The sequence below is a fragment of the Scyliorhinus torazame genome, chromosome 9 (assembly GCF_047496885.1).
Source record: "Scyliorhinus torazame isolate Kashiwa2021f chromosome 9, sScyTor2.1, whole genome shotgun sequence".
NCBI lineage: Eukaryota > Metazoa > Chordata > Chondrichthyes > Carcharhiniformes > Scyliorhinidae > Scyliorhinus > Scyliorhinus torazame.
In genome coordinates this window covers 63,633,138-63,653,886 of record NC_092715.1, presented here as the reverse complement: position 1 = coordinate 63,653,886, position 20,749 = coordinate 63,633,138, and the positions used below count along the sequence as shown (strand labels likewise).

Here is a 20,749-nt window from a genome sequence, read left to right as displayed (position 1 = left end):
CAGTGCAGTTTTTGGCCGCTTTGTTCTCCCTACCGTGGTGCGCATGCGTGGGACCCATGGAAAAGCGCGCAAAATGGCTGCCTTCATCGATGCTCAGGCGCCGCATTCGGGCGATGGCCTGTACACTCTCGGCCTCGTGGGAGGCAAGTTGGTCCTGCTCTGCCGACTTAAGGCGGGAATAGCGAGTTTTCGCCTGTTCGTGGACTTTGCATGTCTCAATGGCCACTGGCAGGGTCATATTTTATATTTTTAGGAGCTGCTCCCGCAGGGCGTCGGAGTGGACGCAAAACACGATCTGATCCCTGATGAAGGAGTCAGCGGTGTCACAGTAGTCGCAGGATTGCGCTAATATGCGGAGATGAGTGAAAAAAGACTGGAAAGGCTCATCCTTACCCTGAAGGCACTGCTGGAGGACATAACGCTCAAAGCTTTCGTTCGTCTCAACCTCACAGTGACTGTCGAATTTGGCTAACACCATCTGGAACTTGGTCTTGTCCTCACCGTCGGCAAAAGTGAGCGAATTGAAGATTTGGATGGCCTGGTCCCCCGCAGTCGACAGTAGTGGCCCGATTTTTCGGGCATCGGTCGCACGTTCGAGGCCCGAGGCCTCAAGGTATAGACTGAATTTCTGCTTGAAGACCCGCCAGTTGGCGCCAAAGTTCCCAGAGATTAGGAGCTGTGGTGGTGCCTGGATCTTTTCCATGCCGCCGGAAGGCAGTTGCTGGTCGTCAGTGAATTTTCAAAGGTAAATTACTTAGCAGCAGTAGCCACTCCTGGTATCATGTCATGTTATTCACCCTGGGGTAACACAGACTGCAACACGATGCAGTTAAATGATCAAGCATACACCAAACGTAGACGTTGGTTCAATAAAATTTATTGGACTTCAGTAACGAAGCACACAGCTGCCTGTGGGTTGACTCTCTATCACTCTAAGTAAACTAACATTAACTATCTAGACCAGGCTAGCTCTGATCCACATGTAGAAGATGTTGAATGATTTGTACACCCTGACTGTCACTACAGTTGTCACCAGTGGAAAGAGGCAGAGTGCTGATGCCTCATGTGTTTATAGTTGGAAGCCCCATTCTTGTGTTCTGTCTGGTGATTGGTCGTGTTCTGTTCTGTATGTTGATTGGCTCACCTGTGTGTCTGTCACTGCCTGCTTTTACCTCTTGATGTGCATGGGTGCATATTATGACAGTGAATACAGCCCAGTCCATCACACAAACCCCCCTCCCATTCATTGACTCTGTCCACACCTCCAGCTGCCTTGGGAAAGCGGGCAGAACAATCAACGACTTCTCCCACCCAGGTTATTCTCATTTCTTTTTTTAAAAATAAATTTAGAGTACCCAATTCATTTTTTCCAATTAAGGGGCAATTTAGCGTGGCCAATCCACCTACCCTGTACATCTTTGGGTTGCGGAGGCGAGACCCACGCAGACACGGGGAGAATGTGCAAACTCCACACGGACAGTGACCCAGAGCCGGGATCGAACCTGGGACCTCGGCGCCGTCAGACTGCAGTGCTAACCACTGCACCGCCATGCTGCCCCGTTATTCTCATTTCCAACCTGTTCCATCGGGCAGAAGATACAAATATCTGAGAACATGCGCTAACAGATTCAAAAACAGCTTTTCCCCCGCTGTTACCAGTCTCCTGAATGACCCTCTTATGGACTGAACTGATCTCGCCATGCATCTTCTCTACTGTTGTAGCACTACACTCCGTATGCTTCAACCGATGTCTAAGTATTTACATTGTGCATTTATCGTATGCCCAATGTTTTTCATGTATGGAACGATCTGCCTGGACTGTACGCAGAACAATACTTTCCACTGTACATCGGTACATGTGACAATAAATCTAAGTCTAATGATGACTATGAAACCATTGTCGATTGTCATAAAAACCTATCTGGTTAAGCCCTGGGACAGGCGATCAAGAAGGTGGAAGAGGCGGTGCCTGAGCACAAGGACGAGCTAACCGCACTGGAGGCGGGGATGGGGCTGATGAGGGACCACCAGAAAAGGCTGCAAGAGAAGGTGGAGGATTTAGAGAACAGGTCGCACAGGCAGAACCTGAGGATGGTTGGTCTCCCGGAGGTTATTGAGGAATCGGACGCAGGGGCATACGTGGCGCGTATGCTCGAGGAGCTGATGGAAGAAGATACGTTTACTCGGCCCTTGGAGGTGGACAGGGCACATAGAGCGCTTGCGAGGAAGCCGCAGATAGAACATAGAACAGTACAGCACAGTACAGACCCTTTGGCCCACAATGTTGTGCCAACCATTGATTCTAATCTCAGATCAACCTAACCTACACCCCTTCAATTTACTGCTGTCCAAGAGTCACTTAAATGTCCCGAATGACTCTGACTCCACCACCTCTGCTGGCAGCGCATTCCACACACCCACCACTCTCTGTGTAAAGAACCTACCTCTGACGTCGCCCCTATACCTTTTTCCAATCGCCTTAAAATTATGTCCCCTCGTGACAGCCATTTCCGCCCTGGGGAAAAGTCTCTGGCTATCCACTCTATCCATGCCTCTAATCACCTAGTACACCTCTATCAAGTCACCTCTCTTCCTTATTCGCTCCAGTGCGAAAAGTCCTAGCTCCCTCAACCTTTCTTCATAAGACATGCCCTCCAGTCCAGGCAGCATCCTGGTAAATCTCCTCTGCACCCTCTCCAGAGCATCCACATCCTTCCTATAATGAGGCGACCAGAACAGGACACAATATTCTAAGTGTGGTCCAAGCAGAGTTTTATAAAGTTGCAGCAAAACCTCGCGGCTTGATGCGACCATCAATTCACACGAGACAGAGAGTTGAAGTGAACTGTGGCTTTAATCAACTAGAACAGTGCCTGCCTGCGACTGCTCTGCAATGAGCTGCCTACAGGCAGCTGCTCTTTATACCTCCCCTCAAGGGGGTGGAGCCAGGGGCGGAGCCTACAAGGGCACCAACATGATACAATCAGTATAGTATAGTACAATGGTCCATAGGTGGAGCCCACATGGGCAACAGCGTGATACAATGTAGTACAGTGGTGAATGGTTACTATCATACGTTCACCACATTGACCCCCTGTTAAAAATTGAAGTCCGGCGGGGGTGAAGGCCTCACAGGTTCAGTCTGTCCGGCGCCCTGATCGTGCTCTGCGATCGCCGGAGCTCTGGTTTCGCAGCGGGCATGGGTGTCAAACTCGTCGGTGCGGGCATGGGTGGTGAACTCGTCGATGCGGGCACAGGTGTGGACTCCGGGAGCGTGTCTTCAGGAGCTTCATTCCTGTAGGTCGGCGAAGGGGGGAGAGGGTATGGGAGGGGGTGTTGAGGCCATGTAGGGGCGGGGGCGCTGTTCGGTGTAGGTTGGGGGGGGGGGTAGGTTGGGGTGATGGTAGGGGATCCTGCGGGTGCCAGGTCCCGGAGGGAGACCGTATCCTGTCGGCCGTTGGGGTGCTCTACTTATGCGTTCTGGGGGTTGGTGTTGTTGCTAACTTTTGGTTGGTTCAATTGGCTCTGTTTTATAACCTTTGCTCTAGAGTCGCCAGGTATCTTTATGATACCGCCACGAGGTTCAAGTTCAAGTAATGATCAATAACTCAACACACCAATTAGTAAGATTCAAATCAATATACATTTATTATACACAGTAAATCGCTACTCTGCATAAACTCTACTTTCTAGGCTATTTCTATAACTAACAGGCCTATACTTAGCTTCGGACTGGCCCACCAGGTCAGGGAACAAATGGCCTTTCGTTCAGGTCCTGAGTCTGCGGGATTCAAAGCTGGTATGGACTGGTAGCTAGGAGCGCCTATCTCGTAGCGAGCGTTGACTTGAGACTTACTTTCTTGGAGGCCGCTGGTCAGTTCACTCTCAGGGGTTGCTGAGTGACCCTGTCAAGAAGGAAGAAATGAACTTGGGGGCTTTGCTTTTTAGTCCCCAGGGGCTTCCCGCCCTTCAGGGCGGACACCGTACCTGGTTCCAAGTGATTGGACTACTTTCCAATCACTTGGATCGATTTCGCCAATACCAGAGTTGTTCCCTGATTGTTGGGCGGTCCCTAAATGGCCTCCCTTTGTCTTGGCTCCTGCTGGCGCCGAGGAGTCTGGCTTGGCTTTATTCACCTTAACTGTTGCCATTGTGCTCTGGAATCGCTCATTACTATGCAGATGGCTGCTACACTACTATGCAGATGGCTGCTGGTTTCAGTGCTGTCTGGTCCCTTACAGGTTTCAGTACACATGATTTCTGTATTTGCTAGTCTTTGCCTGTGTTGGCTGAATTTCCCTTCAGCCTTTGCGGTTCTCCATTTTAAGTCTGGAAGTGGCCAACTCAGGTGGCTACAGTGTGAAGGAGCTGGACCCTCTTGACCAGGGGGTCGGACTTATGGCTCCTTACGTGTTTGCGGTGTCATCAGCCAGGACGGAAGCGAGACCCCGGAGGTGGATTTCCTAGGGAAAACAAACAGGCGGTCATGAGGGGTCTCGTTCTGGGCTGTGCAAAGGAGTGACCGAATGGAGTGGAGCGTGTCGGGGTGGACCTCCTGCTAGTGGGAAACTGGGAGATTCCTAGACCGTAGGGCCAGGAGAACGGCCTTCCATACCGTTGCATTCTCCCTCTCCACCTGTCCATTTCCCCGGGGGTTGTAACTGGTAGTCCTGCTCAAGGCGATGCCCTTCCCGAGCAGGTACTGACGCAGTTCATCGCTCATAAACGAGGAGCCCAGTCACTGTGGACGTAAGTGGGGAAACCGAACAAGGTGATGATACTATATAGGGCCTTAATGACAGTGGCCGCGGTCATGTCGGGGCAAGGGATTGCAAAGGGGAAGCAGTAGAACTTGTCAACGACATTGAGGAAATACGTGTTGCGGTTGGCAGAGGGGAGGGGCCCTTTGAAGTCGGTACTGAGGCGCTCAAAGGGCCGGGATGCCTTCACCAGATGGGCCTTATCCGGTCGATAGAAGTGCGGCTTACACTCCGCGCAGATTTGGCAGTCCCTGGTCATGGCCCTGACCTCCTCGGTGGAGTAGGGCAGGTTGCAGGCCTTGATGTAGTGGAGAAGCCGGGTGACCCCTGGTGGCAGAGGTCGTTGTGGATGGCCCGGAGTCAGTCATCTTGCGCGCTGGCGTATGTGCCACGGGACAGGGCATCTGGGGGCTCATTGAGCTTCCCAGGACGATACACGATATCGTAATTACAGGTGGAGAGTTCGATCCTCCACCTCAAGATTTTATCGTTCTTGATCTTGCCCCGCTGTGTGTTGTCGAACATGAAGATCGGTGACCGTTGGTCGGTGACGAGGGTGAACCTCCTACCAACGAGGTAGTGCCTCCAGTGCCGTACAGCTTCAACAATAGCTTGAGCTTCTTTTTCGACTGAGGAGTGTCGAATCTCGGAGGCATTGAGGGTACGGGAAAAAAAGGCTACTGGCCTGCCTGCCTGATTAAGGTTGGCGGCGAGGACAACCTCTGACGCGTCGCTCTCCACCTGGAAGGGGATGGACTCGTCCACCACGCGCATCGCAGCTTTGGCAATATCTGCCTTGATGCGGCTGAAGGCCTGGCAGGCCTCAGCCGCCAGTGGGTAGATGGTAGCTTTGATCAGTGGGCGGGCTTTCTCCGCATAGTTGGGGAACCACTGGGCGTAATAAAAAAAGAACCCGAGGCATCTTTTCAGGGCCTTGGGGCAGTGGGGGAGGGGGAGTTGCAGGAGGAGGCGCATATGGTCGGGGTCGGGCCCTAGGACTCTGTTTTCCACGACATAGCCGAGGATCGCTAGTCGGGTTGTGCGGAAAACGCATTTCTCCTTGTTATAAGTGAGGTTGAGGGCTTGGGCGGTTTGGAGAAACTTCTGAAGGTTGGCGTTGTGGTCCTGCTGGTCATGGCCACAGATGGTGACGTTGTCCAAGTACTGAAATGTGGCCCGCAGCCTGTACTGGTCCACCATTCGGTCCATCGTTCTTTGGAAGACCGAGATCCCGTTGGTGACGTCGAAGGGGACCCAGAGGAAGTGGAAGAGGCGGCCGTCTGCCTCAAAGGCCATGTAGTGGCGGTCCTCCGGGCGGATTGGGAGCTGGTAATATGCGGACTTCAGATCTACCGTGGAGAACACCCGGTAGTGTGCAATCTGATTCACCATGTCCGCTATCCGAGGGAGGGGGTACGCATCGAGGAGCGTGTACCTGTTTATGGTTTGGCTGTAGTCTACTACCATCCGGTTCTTTTCCCCGGTCCTGACAACCACCACCTGAGCTCGTCAGGGGCTATTACTGGCCTCGATGATCCCCTCCCTCAGGAGCTGCTGGACCTCGGACTTGATAAAAGTCCTGTCCTGGATATTGTACCGCCTGCTCCTGGTGGCGACGGGTTTACAGTCGGCGGTGAGGTTCGCGAAGAGCGGGGGAGGGTCGAACTTTAGGGTCGCGAGGCTACATACGGTGAGAGGGGTGTAGGGGCCCGCCGAACTTCAGGCTCAGGCTCCAGAGGTTGCACTGGAAGTCCAATCCCAACAGGAGAGGGGCGCAGAGATCGGGGAGTACATATAGTTTAGAATTTGCGTACTCGGCACCCTGTATCGCGACACGGTACCCCCGGATCTGCACTGAATGTGATCCGGAAACGAGGGAGATTATTTGAGATGCGGGGGAGATTTGGAGAGAACAGTGCCTTACCGTGTCAGGGTGTAAGAAGCTCTCCGTGCTCCCGGAGTCAAACAGGCAGGGCGTTTCGTGTCCATTGACCCGGACGGTCGTCATGGAGTTCCTGAGATGCTTGGGGCGTGACTGGTCGAGGGTGACCGTGCCGAGTTGCGGATAGTCGGCGTGGTCGGAGGTGGTGGGGTGGTCCCAAGGTGGCCGCCCTCGTCGGTCGCACGTGTCGGGCGGCGATCAAGATGGCGGCCCTCATGAATTGCACATGGCGGGCCGCATGGGGGACGGCGGCCAAGATGGCAGCCCCCGTGAGTCGCACCTGTTGTGTAGAGTTGAAGATGGCTGCCTCCACGGACAACATGAGGCGGATGACGCTTCTGAAGGGGACGGAGCCAGCAGGCGCGCAGCCATGCTGCGGGGTTTGCGGGCCTGTGAGTCCGAGAGTCGGGCCTGTGATTTGGAGGACTTGGGCCTGGCCAGGCAAACTTTGCAAAGTGTCCTTTCTTGCCGCAGTCGCTACAGGTCGCGTTCCGAGCCGGGCAACGCTGCCTGGGGTACTGGTGCTGGCCATAGAAATAGCAGGGTAGCCCCCCGGGTTGGGCGGGCAGCCGCGCGGCACAGGCCTGGGATACCCTCTGGTCGGGTGTCCACGAGGGGGTCGCGTGGTCGGAGGGGAAAGCGTTGAGGCTCTGAAACGCTACTTCTAGGGAGGTGGCTAGTTTTACCGTCTCTTCTAGGTCGAGGGCGCCCTTCTCGGGCAGGCGCTGTCTGACGTAGTTGGACCGGACTCCAGCCACATAGGCGTCCCGGATAGTGAGTTCCATGTGTTGTGAGGCCGTGATGGCCTCGTAGTTGCAGCTTCGCTTGAGTACTTTCAGGTCGCGTAGGTACTCGTCCAGCGATTCCCCGGGGCGTTGGCGGCGAGTGGTGAGGAGATGCCGCACGAACACTTCGTTCACCAGCCTCACGTATTGCCGCTTCAGGATCGCGAGCGCATCTGCGGATGTGGTCACGTCCTCGATTTGCATGGAGATTCGATGGCTCACCCAGGCGTGGAGGAGGCTCAGCTTCTGTTCGTCGGTGACAGAGGGCGAGTAGGAGGCGGCGAGGTAGGCCTCAAAACAGCGGAGCCAGTGCGAAAAAATCCCTTTGGCTTCAGCGGCCTGTGGGTCGAGTTCCAGTCGGTCAGGTTTGAGGGCTGCTTCCATTGCGATGTTGTAGCTGATTAAATTGATATGACCATCAATTCACACAAGACGGAGAGTTGAATTGAACAGTGGCTTTAATCAGCTAGAATAGTGCCTGCCTGCGACTGCTCTGCACTGAGAGCCGCCTGCAGGGCAGCAGCTCTATATAACTCCCCCAAGGGGGCGGAGCCAGGGGCGGAGCCCCCAAGGGCACCAACATGATACAATGCGGTGTAATACAATACAATGGTCCATAGGTGGAGCCCACAAGGGCGGATTGACATGGATTGACGATTGGCTGTCAGGCAGAAGGCAGAGAGTTGGGATAAAAGGTTCTTTTTCGGAATGGCAACCGGTGGCGAGTGGTGTCCCGCAGGGTTCAGTGTTGGGGCCACAGCTGTTCTCTTTATATATTAACGATCTAGATGACGGGACTGGGGGCATTCTGGCTAAGTTTGCCATTGATACAAAGATAGGTGGAGCGGCAGGTAGTATGGAGGAGGTGGGGAGGCTGCAGAAGGATTTAGACAGTTTAGGAGAGTGGTCCAAGAAATGGTTGATGAAATTCAACGTGGGCAAGTGCGAGGTCTTGCACTTTGGAAAAAAGAATAGAGGCATGGACTATTTTCTAAACGGTGACAAAATTCATAATGCTGAAGTGCAAAGGGACTTGGGAGTCCGAGTCCAGGATTCTCTAAAGGTAAACTTGCAGGTTGAGTCCGTAATTAAGGAAGCAAATGCAATGTTGTCATTTATCTCAAGAGGCTTGGAATATAAAAGCAGGGATGTACTTCTGAAGCTTTATAAAGCATTAGTTAGGCCCCATTTAGAATGCTGTGAGCAATTTTGGGCCCCACACCTCAGGAAGGACATAATGGCACTGGAGCGGGTCCAGCGGAGATTCACACGGATGATCCCAGGAATGGTAGGCCTAATATACGATGAACGTCTGAGGATCCTGGGATTATATTCATTGGAGTTTAGGAGGTTGAGGGGAGATCTAATAGAAACTTACAAGATAATGAATGGCTTAGATAGGGTGGATGTAGGGAAGTTGTTTCCATTAGCAGGGGAGACTAGGACCCGGGGGCACAGCCTTAGAATAAAAGGGAGTCACTTTAGAACAGAGATGAGGAGAAATTTCTTCAGCCAGAGAGTGGTGGGTCTGTGGAATTCATTGCCACAGAGGACGGTGGAGGCCGGGACGTTGAGTGTCTTTAAGACAGAAGTCGATAAATTCTTGATTTCTCGAGGAATTAAGGGCTATGGAGAGAGAGCGGGTAAATGGAGTTGAAATCAGCCATGATTGAATGGTGGAGTGGACTCGATGGGCCGAATGGCCTTACTTCCGCTCCTATGTCTTATGGTCTTATGGTCTTAACATAGTACAATGCAATACAGTGGTGAGTGGCTGCCATAATACATTCACCACAGGAAGAGACATTGAATTGATTTGAACGCTTTTTCAGACAAGCACGTTAAGTCGGGAGTGTGATGGATTACTTGCTTGGATGAGTCCAGCCCCAACAACACTTCAGAAGCTTGACTCTTTCCAGGTCAAAGCTGTCTGCTTGATCGGCACCCCATCCACCACCTTAAACATTCACTCCCTCCACCAATGGCACACAGTCGATCAACGTGTACCATCAACAGGATGTACTGCAGCAACTCACCAAGCCTCCTTCGACAGCAACTTCGAAACTCCTGACCTATGCCACCTAGAAGGACAAAGGCACCAGACGCTTTGTCTCCTGGAACTCCCTAACAACACGGTGGCTGCGATTTAGCGGCAGCGCTAGCCACGGGCAAAAATCCTGTAATGACCACTAAATCTCTCAAGAGCTCAAAAACATTTGCACCAGGGAGAATCCCGAGCGTGATGCCACTGGCATCATTGATTTCCTGGTTATTCTGGGTCTAAACCTCCTTAATCCTTTGAGTACAGTACAATCAGAGTGCACAATGAACTGTGTTCCGAGAATATCGTTATAGGGAAATGTATAACGAACAACAAGAACTCAATTTAAATAGCCTTTAATGTATAAAACATCCCAAATTGTTTTATAGCAATGAAATGAAGATAAAATGGAGGCCAAGCCAAAGGAAGAGGTCAAAATGGTGGGGTAAAGGAAGATCCCTCAAAGGAGGGGAGGGTGTTGGACAGGTGAGTGAGGGCATTCCAGAATGTGGAGCCGAGAAGCACGTGGAGGCATGGCTGCCAATGGTAAAGAAAAGGAGGAGATATTCAAAAGAGACCCAAGTGAGAGGCATGGAGAATTCAGCAGTGAGGGATTGTAGAGCTGAAGGAGGTTACAGGCTGATGCACAATCAATTACCCGTGAGACAAGGAGAGTCATACTAATCGGCTTTAATCAGCTAGAACTGTACCCAGCAGCTTTGATACAGAAAGTGAAGGCTGCTGGGACAGCATTGGTTCTTATACCCCGCCTCTCAGGGCGGAGCTATGTGCGTTAGCCAATGGTAGACTCCTAGGTCTAGCCAATGGGCAGCCACCTCTCAGGTACTGCAATACCTGGTATTACCACACAGGCATAGGGAGCAGAGAAGCCAAAAAGGAAAAGGAACATATGGATGAGAATTGTAAATTGGAAGTATTGCAGGAATAAAAACAAATGTAATTCAGCCGGGAGAGGGAAGATGGATGAGTGGACTTTGTGTGGGACAAGGACACAGCGATATTCCTTCTTATTTGTATCTTTGATTCCTAGATATTTCAGCTGAACCCATTGTGATTTAAGCATAACATATCCAAATATACATGTGAATGGCCACATGAACTGGATGAATAGATAAGAAAACAACCATATAAAAATTAAAATACTGTAAAAGCAGATGACAAGAATGCGTGGAAATGAATGTTGATCAAGGAGTCAGGTGATGTTGTAGGTTATAAAAGTGATGCTGAAGTAGTTTAGAGCTGTCAGCTGGAGCCAGCATAGATTACAAACTTAGCATTACACCAGGCATTTCCTGTGAGCATTGGAGTCTATAGGTTAAAAGTTGTGATGGCCCATTTTTGGGCATATAGCTGAAGGTGCTGCATGCCCCAACGGTGATATACAAGAATACGAATTAAGAGCAGGAGTATGTCGTTCAGCCCCTTGAGCCCACTCCAGCATTCAGTACGATAATGGCTGATCTGATTGTGGCCTAAACTCTACATTCCGGCCTACCCCAATAACGTTTGACTCCCTTGTTAGTTGGGAACAGATCTACCGCAGCCTTAAAAATATTCATGATGTGGAGATGCCGGCGTTGGACTGGGGTGAGCACAGTACGAAGTCTTACAACACCAGGTTAAAGTCCAACAGGTTTGTTTCGATGTCACTAGCTTTCGGAGCGCTGCTCCTTCCTCAGGTGAATGAAGAGGTATGTTCCAGAAACACATATATAGACAAATTCAAAGATGCCAGACAATGCTTGGAATGCGAGCATTAGCAGGTGATTAAATCTTTACAGATCCAGAGATGGGGTAACCCCAGGTTAAAGAGGTGTGAATTGTGTCAAGCCAGGAAAGTTGGTAGGATTTCGCCTGCCAGATGGTGGGGGATGAATGTAATGTGACATGAATCCCAGGTCCCGGTTGAGGCCGCACTCATGTGTGCGGAACTTGGCTATAAGTTTCTGCTCGGCGATTCTGCGTTGTCGCGGGTCCTGAAGGCCGCCTTGGAGAACGCTTACCCGGAGATCAGAGGCTGAATGCCCTTGACTGCTGAAGTGTTCCCCGACTGGAAGGGAACATTCCTGCCTGGTGATTGTTGCGCGATGTCCGTTCATTCGTTGTCGCAGCGTCTGTATGGTCTCGCCAATGTACCACGCTTCGGGACATCCTTTCCTGCAGCGTATGAGGTAGACAACGTTGGCCGAGTCGCACGAGTATGTACCGCGTACCTGGTGGGTGGTGTTCTCACGTGTAATAGTGGTATCCATGTCGATGATCTGGCATGTCTTGCAGAGATTGCCATGACAGGGTTGTGTGGTGTCGTGGTCACTGTTCTGAAGACTGGGTAGTTTGCTGCAAACAATGGTTCGTTTGAGGTTGCGCGGTTGTTTGAAGGCAAGTAGTGGGGGTGTGGGGATGACCTTGGCAAGATGTTCATCGTCATCAATGACGTGTTGAAGGCTGTGAAGAAGATGACGTAGTTTCTCCGCTCCGGGGAAGTACTGGACGACGAAGGGTATTCTGTCGGTTGTGTCTCATGTTTGTCTTCTGAGGAGGTCGGTCCGGTTTTTCGCTGTGGCGCGTTGGAACTGTCGATCGATGAGTCGAGTGCCATATCCCGTTCGTACGAGGGCATCTTTCAACGTCTGTAGATGTCTGTTACGCTCCTCCTCGTCTGAGCAGATCCTGTGTATACGGAGCGCTTGTCCATAGGGGATGGCTTCTTTAATGTGTTTAGGGTGGAAGTTGGAGAAGTGGAGCATCATGAGGTTATCCGTAGGTTTGTCCCGAAGCGTGGTACATTGGCGAGACCATACAGACGCTGCGACAACGAATGAACGGACTTCGCGCAACAATCACCAGGCAGGAATGTTCCCTTCCAGTCGGGGAACACTTCAGCAGTCAAGGGCATTCAGCCTCTGATCTCCGGGTAAGCGTTCTCCAAGGCGGCCTTCAGGACCCGCGACAACGCAGAATCGCCGAGCAGAAACTTATAGCCAAGTTCCGCACACATGAGTGCGGCCTCAACCGGGACCTGGGATTCATGTCGCATTACATTCATCCCCCACCATCTGGCCTGCGAAATCCTACCAACTGTCCTGGCTTGGTACAATTCACACCTCTTTAACCTGGGGTTACCCCATCTCTGGATCTGTAAAGATTTAATCACCTGTTAATGGTCGCATTCCAAGCATTGTTTGGCATCTTTGAATTTGTCTATATATGTGTTTCTGGAACAGACCTCTTCATTCACCTGAGGAAGGAGCAGCGCTCCGAAAGCTAGTGACATCGAAACAAACCTGTTGGACTTTAACCTGGTGTTAAAAATATTCAGCTGCCTTCCCTGCTCTTTAGGGAAAAAAGTTCCAAGGATTCACAACATTTTTATCAGCACCATCTTAAATGGGAGACCCTTTATTTTTAAACTATGTCTCTTAATTCTAGTCACTCCCATAAGGATAAACATACTTTCAGCATCCACCCTATCATGACCCTAGGATCTTCTATGTTTCAATAAGATCACTTCTCATTCTTCTAAACTCCAATGGACACGTAGGTCCAGCCTGTCCAACTTTTTCTCATAAGATAAGCTCCCCCCCCCCACCTCTGCACCCTACCATTAGAGTGAACTTTCTCTGAACTCCTTCTAATGCATTTGAATAATCTTTTTGAATAATCTTTATTGTCACAAGTAGGCTTACATTATCACTGCAATGAAGTTACTGTGAAAAGCCCCTCGTCGCCACATTCCAGCGCAACGTTCGAATACACTGAGGGAGAATTCAGAATGTCCAAATTACTAACAGCGCGTCTTTCGGGACTTGTGGGAGGAGACCGGAGCACCCGGAGGAAACCCACGCCGACACACGGAGAAGGTGCAGACTCCACACAGACAGTGACCCAAACCGTGAATTGAACCTTGGACCCTGGAGCAGTGAAGCAACAGTGCTAACCACTGTGTTGCTGTGCTGCCCTGAGTGCTGCATTTATATCCTTTCTTAAATAGAGCCCAAAACTGTACACAGTACTGCAGGTGTGATCTTGTCATACATGGATCTCAGTCCCTAGACCCATTTGTTCAATTAAATTAACAAATGGTCTGGGGACTGTGGTCTGTTTATATGTTTGTGCAGGCTAGACACCCGTGGCATAGTTTTTCCGTCGATATTTATTTTCACAGGTTAGCAGCCCCCTGAGACAGCTCCACAGCAGCTGTCCCCATGAACGTGCACATTGGAAGTACCAGCCTGCACCCTCCCTTTTTTCAGTGCGTGCCGTCTTCCCTGGCAGTGATCAGACTTTCACAGTACAAGTTCATGCCATCTGGCTGTTGATTGGCCAGCCAGCATAAAATCGCACTCCAGGGCCGACCGCAGCCAGAGCCTGTTTCGCGTTCGCTTCCAGGCCGAGTACGCGTGGCCGACAGGTGAAAAATTCAGGCGCAGGGGTCTCAGGATGAGGAGGAGAGTTGAGGCCTGGGGAGGGTGGGAAGCGGGGGCTGGGGATGTTGGCGGAGAGGCTAGTGGGGCAAGGGAACACCCATTAGAGGCAGACCTTTGGGGAATGGTGCCCAATGTTGACAGGAGGCTATTGATGGAGGCGCCCCTCATCTTTCCCGCGCGAGGCCTGAACAGAGTCACTTTCTGGGCCACCCCCGCTCCTCCCGCCTCTGAACTCCCCCCACCAAACTGGAAATCGAGGCTGAGTGGGAAATGGCTTCCTAGTGGTCATTAATTGACCATTTACGGAGCTCAATGGGGGCAAGGGAAGGCTAGCGTCCCACCATGAAGTTGCAGAGGTCAGGGCGGGCAGAAGCCTGGTGGGAAGGTCGTGTGAGGAATTTTACATTCCCTGCCCCCCCCCCCTCACCATCACCACCAATTAGGTGAGAGAATAAAATTCTGCCTGTTATGCCAAATGCTGATAAGCATACCACTCTAATTGCAGCCAGTAGATTGGAGATATGTCATTTTCTGTGAGTCACAGTGAGCTCAATGTCTCCAGAGCAACCAGTCTTTAATGCATCACCATCCGTGGCGGCACTATCACTGTCTCACCTCTGTGTCACAAACGTCTACATTGATGTCCTACAAAGGATGTGAACAGAAATCTCAAGGCTGTCACAGAGCAGGACTGAGGAAGTGCTGCACTGTTGGAGGTGCTACTTTCAGATGAGATGTTAAAACAAGACCCCATCTGACTGTGCACGTGAATGTAGAAGATCCCATGGCACTCTTCCAAAGAAGAGCGGGGTGGAGGGGGGGGGGGTCCCCGGTGCCTGGTCAATACTTATCCCTGCGTCAACATCACAAAACCAAATTACTGGTGATTATCAAGTTGTTTGTGCGAGTTTGCCGTACACAAATTATCTGCAGTATTTCCTACATTATAACAGTGGCTACACAGGGTATGGCTGGGGTTTTTTTTGCCTGAATTTCAGTCATAACTAAAATTACAAACCAGAACTTGAAAACATTTGTGCACAGCCACCCATGGTTTTGAAGTGCCTGTTCTTTTTGTTGCAGAGGTTTGGCAATATAAAATGAATACTGGCAATTATACATCATCTCTGTAGTTAATAATCATCAAATCATCATGAAAACAACTTCTTCACTATCTTGGGGTCACTTTTAGGTTAACAAAACCAACTTAACAATGAAGTAGAGAAGCTTATGGGCAGGGTTTTATGGCCCCGTGAAGGGGCGGGGCTGGAAAATGTAGGGAACCGTTCAAAAGTCCATTGACTTCAGCGGGACCGGAAAATCCGACCATTGGGAGGTGGCTAAAAATTCCGCCCGATTTGTTTTTTTCTAATAATTATCTTTACAATTGTCACAAGTAGGCTTACATTAACACTGCAATGAAGATAGTGTGAAAATCCCCTAGCCACCACATTCCGGCACCTGTCCGGGTACACAGAGGGAGAATTCAGAGTGTCCAATTCACCTAACAAGACATGCACTTTCCGTGTTATTGTAGATCTGTAAAACCAGAAGCCTAAAAATGTTTGTCCTTCTAAAACCTTGGGCGGGATTTAACACACCCTCCGCCATGTTTTTCAGGATGGAGGAGACAGCCACGAAATTGGCTGGCGGCAGGATCTTCTGATCTCGCTACTGTCAACGCTGTCCCGTTCTATGAACCCCCTGCTGCCGAGATTCCCATGGCAGGGGTTCGCCGTTGGTGGGATCTTCGAGTGCGGCCGGAAAACACTGGTCCTTGTCCTCAAAGGAGAAATGCTGTTACTTAAATGTTCCTGTCGTACTATTTTTTAATAGGTTTCTCCAACATTGTTGAACAAACCAATGAGTAACATATAAAACTGAATTATCTTATTTCTCATATTTCTCATATCCATAAAACTCTCCAGTACTTGTGGTGCCCACTTGCTTTTGTTATGAACAGGTGTCATAAAAGTAATACATGCCAATATATTTAGCCTAATGCTTTCTCCAGACCAAGAGTTGATAGTGTGAGGCAAGGTAACAGTTCTCAGTGTAGGGATTCATGTGCTGGGAATATGTGTCCCCTTACCTCAATTTTCCACCTACGAGGATGATTGGATGAAAGATCATTCTTCATGTGGCCAGATTCCGAATATGTGTTCCTGACAAACTGCAGGGTGAACACTAAAGACTAAAGTTATATCTTTTAAACATTTGAAGAACTTTCGGACTTTGAAACTTCAATTCTGCCTACCACTGGTCATACCTTTAATAACCCGGCGATGATTGTCGATTGATGATCTAATTGATAGCAAACCGAGGCAAAGTATAAACTGTAATTTGCATTTATTTTCAGCAAAGTACAGACGACACTTTCAAATGTTTTACTATTTCACTTTGGCATATTCCTGTGATTTCACTGCTGGACAGCCTGATAACAGTATTGCTTTTCCTCCTGGCAGGTTGCAAGTACGGAAGTGCACTTTGGACCAATGAGGCTGACGCAAGATCCTTTTCAGGTGAAACCTTGTGTTCGTTGTTTGACATTTGTAACAGTTGTGTGGGCCAGTAGGTACTGTTTCCATCTCCTCCTCCTGAACCCCAGCTATAACATATTCTGACTGCAATAAAATAGCAATTCTTCTGTCATGATAATAGAGAACCAGACTTGGGGACCTTGAGGACAACTACTCTGAATAAATGTTTATTTTAAGCTTAGAAATCTGGAGGTTAAGTTACTATTTCCGTCAGTTTTATCACAAAGCAAGCACAAGAGAAGGGGAAAGGCAGGGGAGTGGGACTATGATTATAAATTGTTCTTTGTCTGTGTTCAATCTCTCCACCAAAGTTCTTTTTTACAAGCTTTAGAAATAAGAACCACCCCAACTTGGAAATATATCACCGTTCCTTCCACTGCCACTGGGTCAAAATCCTGCAACTCCTCCCTATCAGCACTTTAGGTGTACCTGCATCTCAGGGACTGCAGCGGTTCAAGAAGGAAGCTCACCACCCCCTTCTGAAGGGCAACTAGGGAAATTAATGCTGACCTAACCAACGACGCCCACATCCCATAAATGAATAAAAAGATAAAGAAAGAATGGGCCCAAACACCCGCAGAGTGGCAATTGGCATCGGTTTGCCACTCCACTCCTTGTTTTTTACCTTCAAGATCCTTTCGATCCATTCTCGTAAATCTTCCAACTCAGGCCAGGCGAGAACTGTGCAGTGCAGCGTGCTCCTGAAGCCTTCTGTCAAAGGCTGCAGAGTTGGATGCAAGAACATCACGCCCCCTTTTTTTTACGGTACTCGCTGCCATAAATCAGGGGCTGGATTCTCCAAAAATGGGGCTATATCCTGGCTGTCATGATATGCAGACATGCAAATAATGATATACAGACAGGTGCAGACAGGCAGCTAATGAACACAGAGAACAGGACATGACCAATGAGAAGGCAGGACACTCAGGGGTGGTATCTCACTATAAAAGGCACGAGGCACTCACACTCCGCCTCTTTCCACTGATGAACATCTACAGTGTGAGTCAGTGTGTATGTACAGTATCACACCCACCTTCAGCACATGGCTAAGAGCTAGTCTGGCTCAGTCAGACAGAGTAACCACACTTAGGTTAGCAGAGAGTCAAACTCATAGAGAACTGTGCTAACTGTGCTACTGGTTCAATAAATCAGATTGAACTAACTTCAAGGTCTGGAGTATCTTTTGGTTAAAGCTGCATCCAGTTGCAGCCTGTGTTATCCCAGAGTACATAACACAACATGCTACCAGGAGACTGCTTAATCTAGGTGGTTTACCTCAGTCCGTTCCGTGACGACCAGCGAATGTATCCCGGCACCATGGAGAAGATTCAGGCTCCTCACCAGCCCAGGACCTCCGGCAATCTCAGTGCCAACTGGCGGACATTCAAGCAAAAGGTTTTGCTGTACATCGAAGCATCAGACCTCGTGGGTGCGTCTGATGCAAGGAAGATCGCGCTTCTCCTCTCAACAGCGGGTGATCAAGCCATAGAACTCTTCAACTCTTTTCACTTCACCGAAGGCCAGGACAAGACAAAGTTTCAGACCATCCTGGACAAGTTTGACAGTCACTGTGAAGTAGACACCAATGAAATCTTCGAGCGCTACATATTCAAACAGCGTCTACAAGGTAAAGGTGAATCTTTCAACTCCTTCTGAACTAACCTCAGCCTGCTAGCACTGTCCTGCAACTTTGGTGATATTGCTCACTCCATGATCAGAGACCAAATCGTTTTTGGAGTTCACTCTGATCCTCTTAGAGAGCAGCTACTGAAAATCAAGCATATGACCCTGCCAGTCGCGATTGAAACATGCGCAGTGCATGAGCACACCAAAAATCGCTATGCCCAGTACAAATCGGCTGAAAATGAGAAACTTGCCTCCCACGAGGAAGAGAGTGTGCAGGCCATCTCCTGGATGCAGCGCCTCAGCATTGATGAAAGCGGCCATTTTGCGCGCTTTTCCCGTGGCCCCACGCATGCGCGATGCGAACGGGATAACAAAGCGGCCGACACCCGCACTGCGCATGTACGACGACGCGTGGAGCGTCGGGACGCCGATGTCATGACGTGCTCGAGCTGCGGCAACGCCCACTTAAAGAAACACTGCCCTGCAAGAGGCAGGCGATGTTTAAACTGCGGGAAGCCTGGACACTATGCAGCCTTGTGCACGTCTGCACCACCAGTCGAGCCAGCGCTCCCAATTCAGACGACGGCGCGTTCAAAGTATGCAACAACGATTACAGGATTCAGATCCTGGCAGCACAACGGATCCAGAGGAAGAATGCCTGGACTCCGCCTACTGTGTGGGCATCATTACCAAATGTGAATATGCCACATCCAACTCATCACAAAGTCAATCCATCCTCGCTGTGGATTCTGCGGACGAATGGCATGTGGTGATGCAGGTCAACCACTGCTCCATCCAGTTTAAACTGGACACAGGTGCTTCTGCCAACCTCCTCTCACTGGCAGATTTCAAACGCATCAAGAAGCCCCCCAAGGTCCTTCCAGCAGCCTGCAGGCTCCTGGACTACAACGGAAATGCCATCACGGCACTGGGATCCTGCCATCTACTCGTCTCCAACCGGAGCACCCATACACGGGTACGTTTTGAAATTGTCAAGCCAGACAGGGCATCCCTACTTGGCGCGCATGCCTGCAAGCAGCTGAATCTCGTGCAGCGGGTTTACACAACAACATCCTCCAATGTGGATCTTCAGGCCGGTATTGACGACAACTTCGCTCAGTTTCTGGATGTGTTCGACGGGATGGGCACGCTGCCATATCGATCCAGGATTCTGCTACGACCTGATGCCAAGCCAGTGGTCCATGCACCACGCCGGGTCCCAGCTCCGCTGAGGGAGCGCCTGAAGGCACAGCTCAGGGATTTTCAGCAACAGGGTATCATTTCCAAGGTAACCGAACCGACTGACTGGGTCAGCTCGATGGTATGTGTTAGAAAGCCTTCGGGAGACCTGCGCATCTGCATTGATCCCAAGGATCTCAATAAGAATATAATGCATGAACACAACCCCATCCCGAAGCGGGTGGAACTCACCAGTGAGATGGCTCACGCACGTTTTTTTCACCAAGTTAGATGCGTCAGGTGGATTTTAGCAAATCCAGCTGGATGGGTCCAGCAGAAGGCTCTGCATCTTCAATACACCGTTTGGCAGATACTGCTATAATCGCATGCCATTTGGCATTGTCTCGGCATCGGAGGTCTTCCATCGTATCATGGAGCACATGATGGAGAGTATTGAAGGGGTCCGTGTGTACGTGGACGACATCATCATATGGTCCACGACCCCTGAAGAGCATATTTCCCGTCTCCAGCAGGTATTCCGCCGTGTCCATGCCAATGGCCTGAAGCTGAACAGGTCCAAATGTTGCTTTGGCATGTCGACATTCAAGTTCCTAGGTGACCAGATCTCTCAGCAAGGCATGCGCCCGTACACAGACAAGGTCAAGGCCATCGAAGCCATGAAGGTCCCTGAAGACAAGAAGGCGGTGTTGCGCTTCCTGGGCATGGTCAATTTTCTGGGCAAGTTCATCCCAAACCTGGCCTCACACACCACTGCTCTACAAAAGCTGGTGAAAATATCCACTGTCTTTGAGTGGAAGGCAGCACATCAGGCAGAGTGGTTGGAGCTGAAAGCCAAGCTCACCACTGCACCCGTCTTGGCATTTTTCGACCCAGACAGGGAGACGAAGATCTCGACAGATGTGAGCCAGGATGGAATCAGTGCGGTGCTGCTTCAACACGATGACACTTCATCCTGGGCACCGGTAGCCAATGCATCGAGGGCCATGACGCCCACTAAAACAAGGTATGCGCAAATAAAGAAGGAATGCCTGGGTCTTCTCACTGGCATTCTCACGTTTCACGACTATGTCTACGGCCTGCCGACATTCACTGTTGAGGCAGATCATAGGCCTCTGGTCCACATTATCCACAAGGACCTGAACGACATGACGCCTCGGTTGCAGCGCATCCTCCTCAAACTCAGAAGGTACGACTTTGACTTAGTGTACACGCCTGGCAAGGAGCTCATCATCACTGATGCATTGTCCCGCTCCATCACATTGCCTAGTGAACCGCTGGAAATCATCCGGCAGATTGAATCATATGTGCAGCTGTGTGCTAGCACCCTCCCCGCGTCTGATGAGAAGGTGGTTGTATCATCGAGGAGACAGCCAAAGACCCCCTCTTGCAGCGTATCATGCACCACCT

The 20,749-nt window shown here is 50.3% G+C and overlaps 1 protein-coding gene across 3 annotated transcripts in view; it reads left to right on the top strand.

The window, feature by feature from the left end:
• The window catches only part of pde8b (phosphodiesterase 8B), a 642,529-nt gene that overhangs the window by 330,179 nt on the left and 291,601 nt on the right, over nt 1–20,749 (top strand). For all 3 annotated transcript variants that reach the window (XM_072516021.1, XM_072516020.1, XM_072516019.1), the window contains exon 2: nt 16,442–16,498. In XM_072516021.1, coding sequence (XP_072372122.1) covers nt 16,442–16,498 — 57 coding nt within the window. The remainder of the gene's footprint in view (nt 1–16,441; nt 16,499–20,749) is intronic.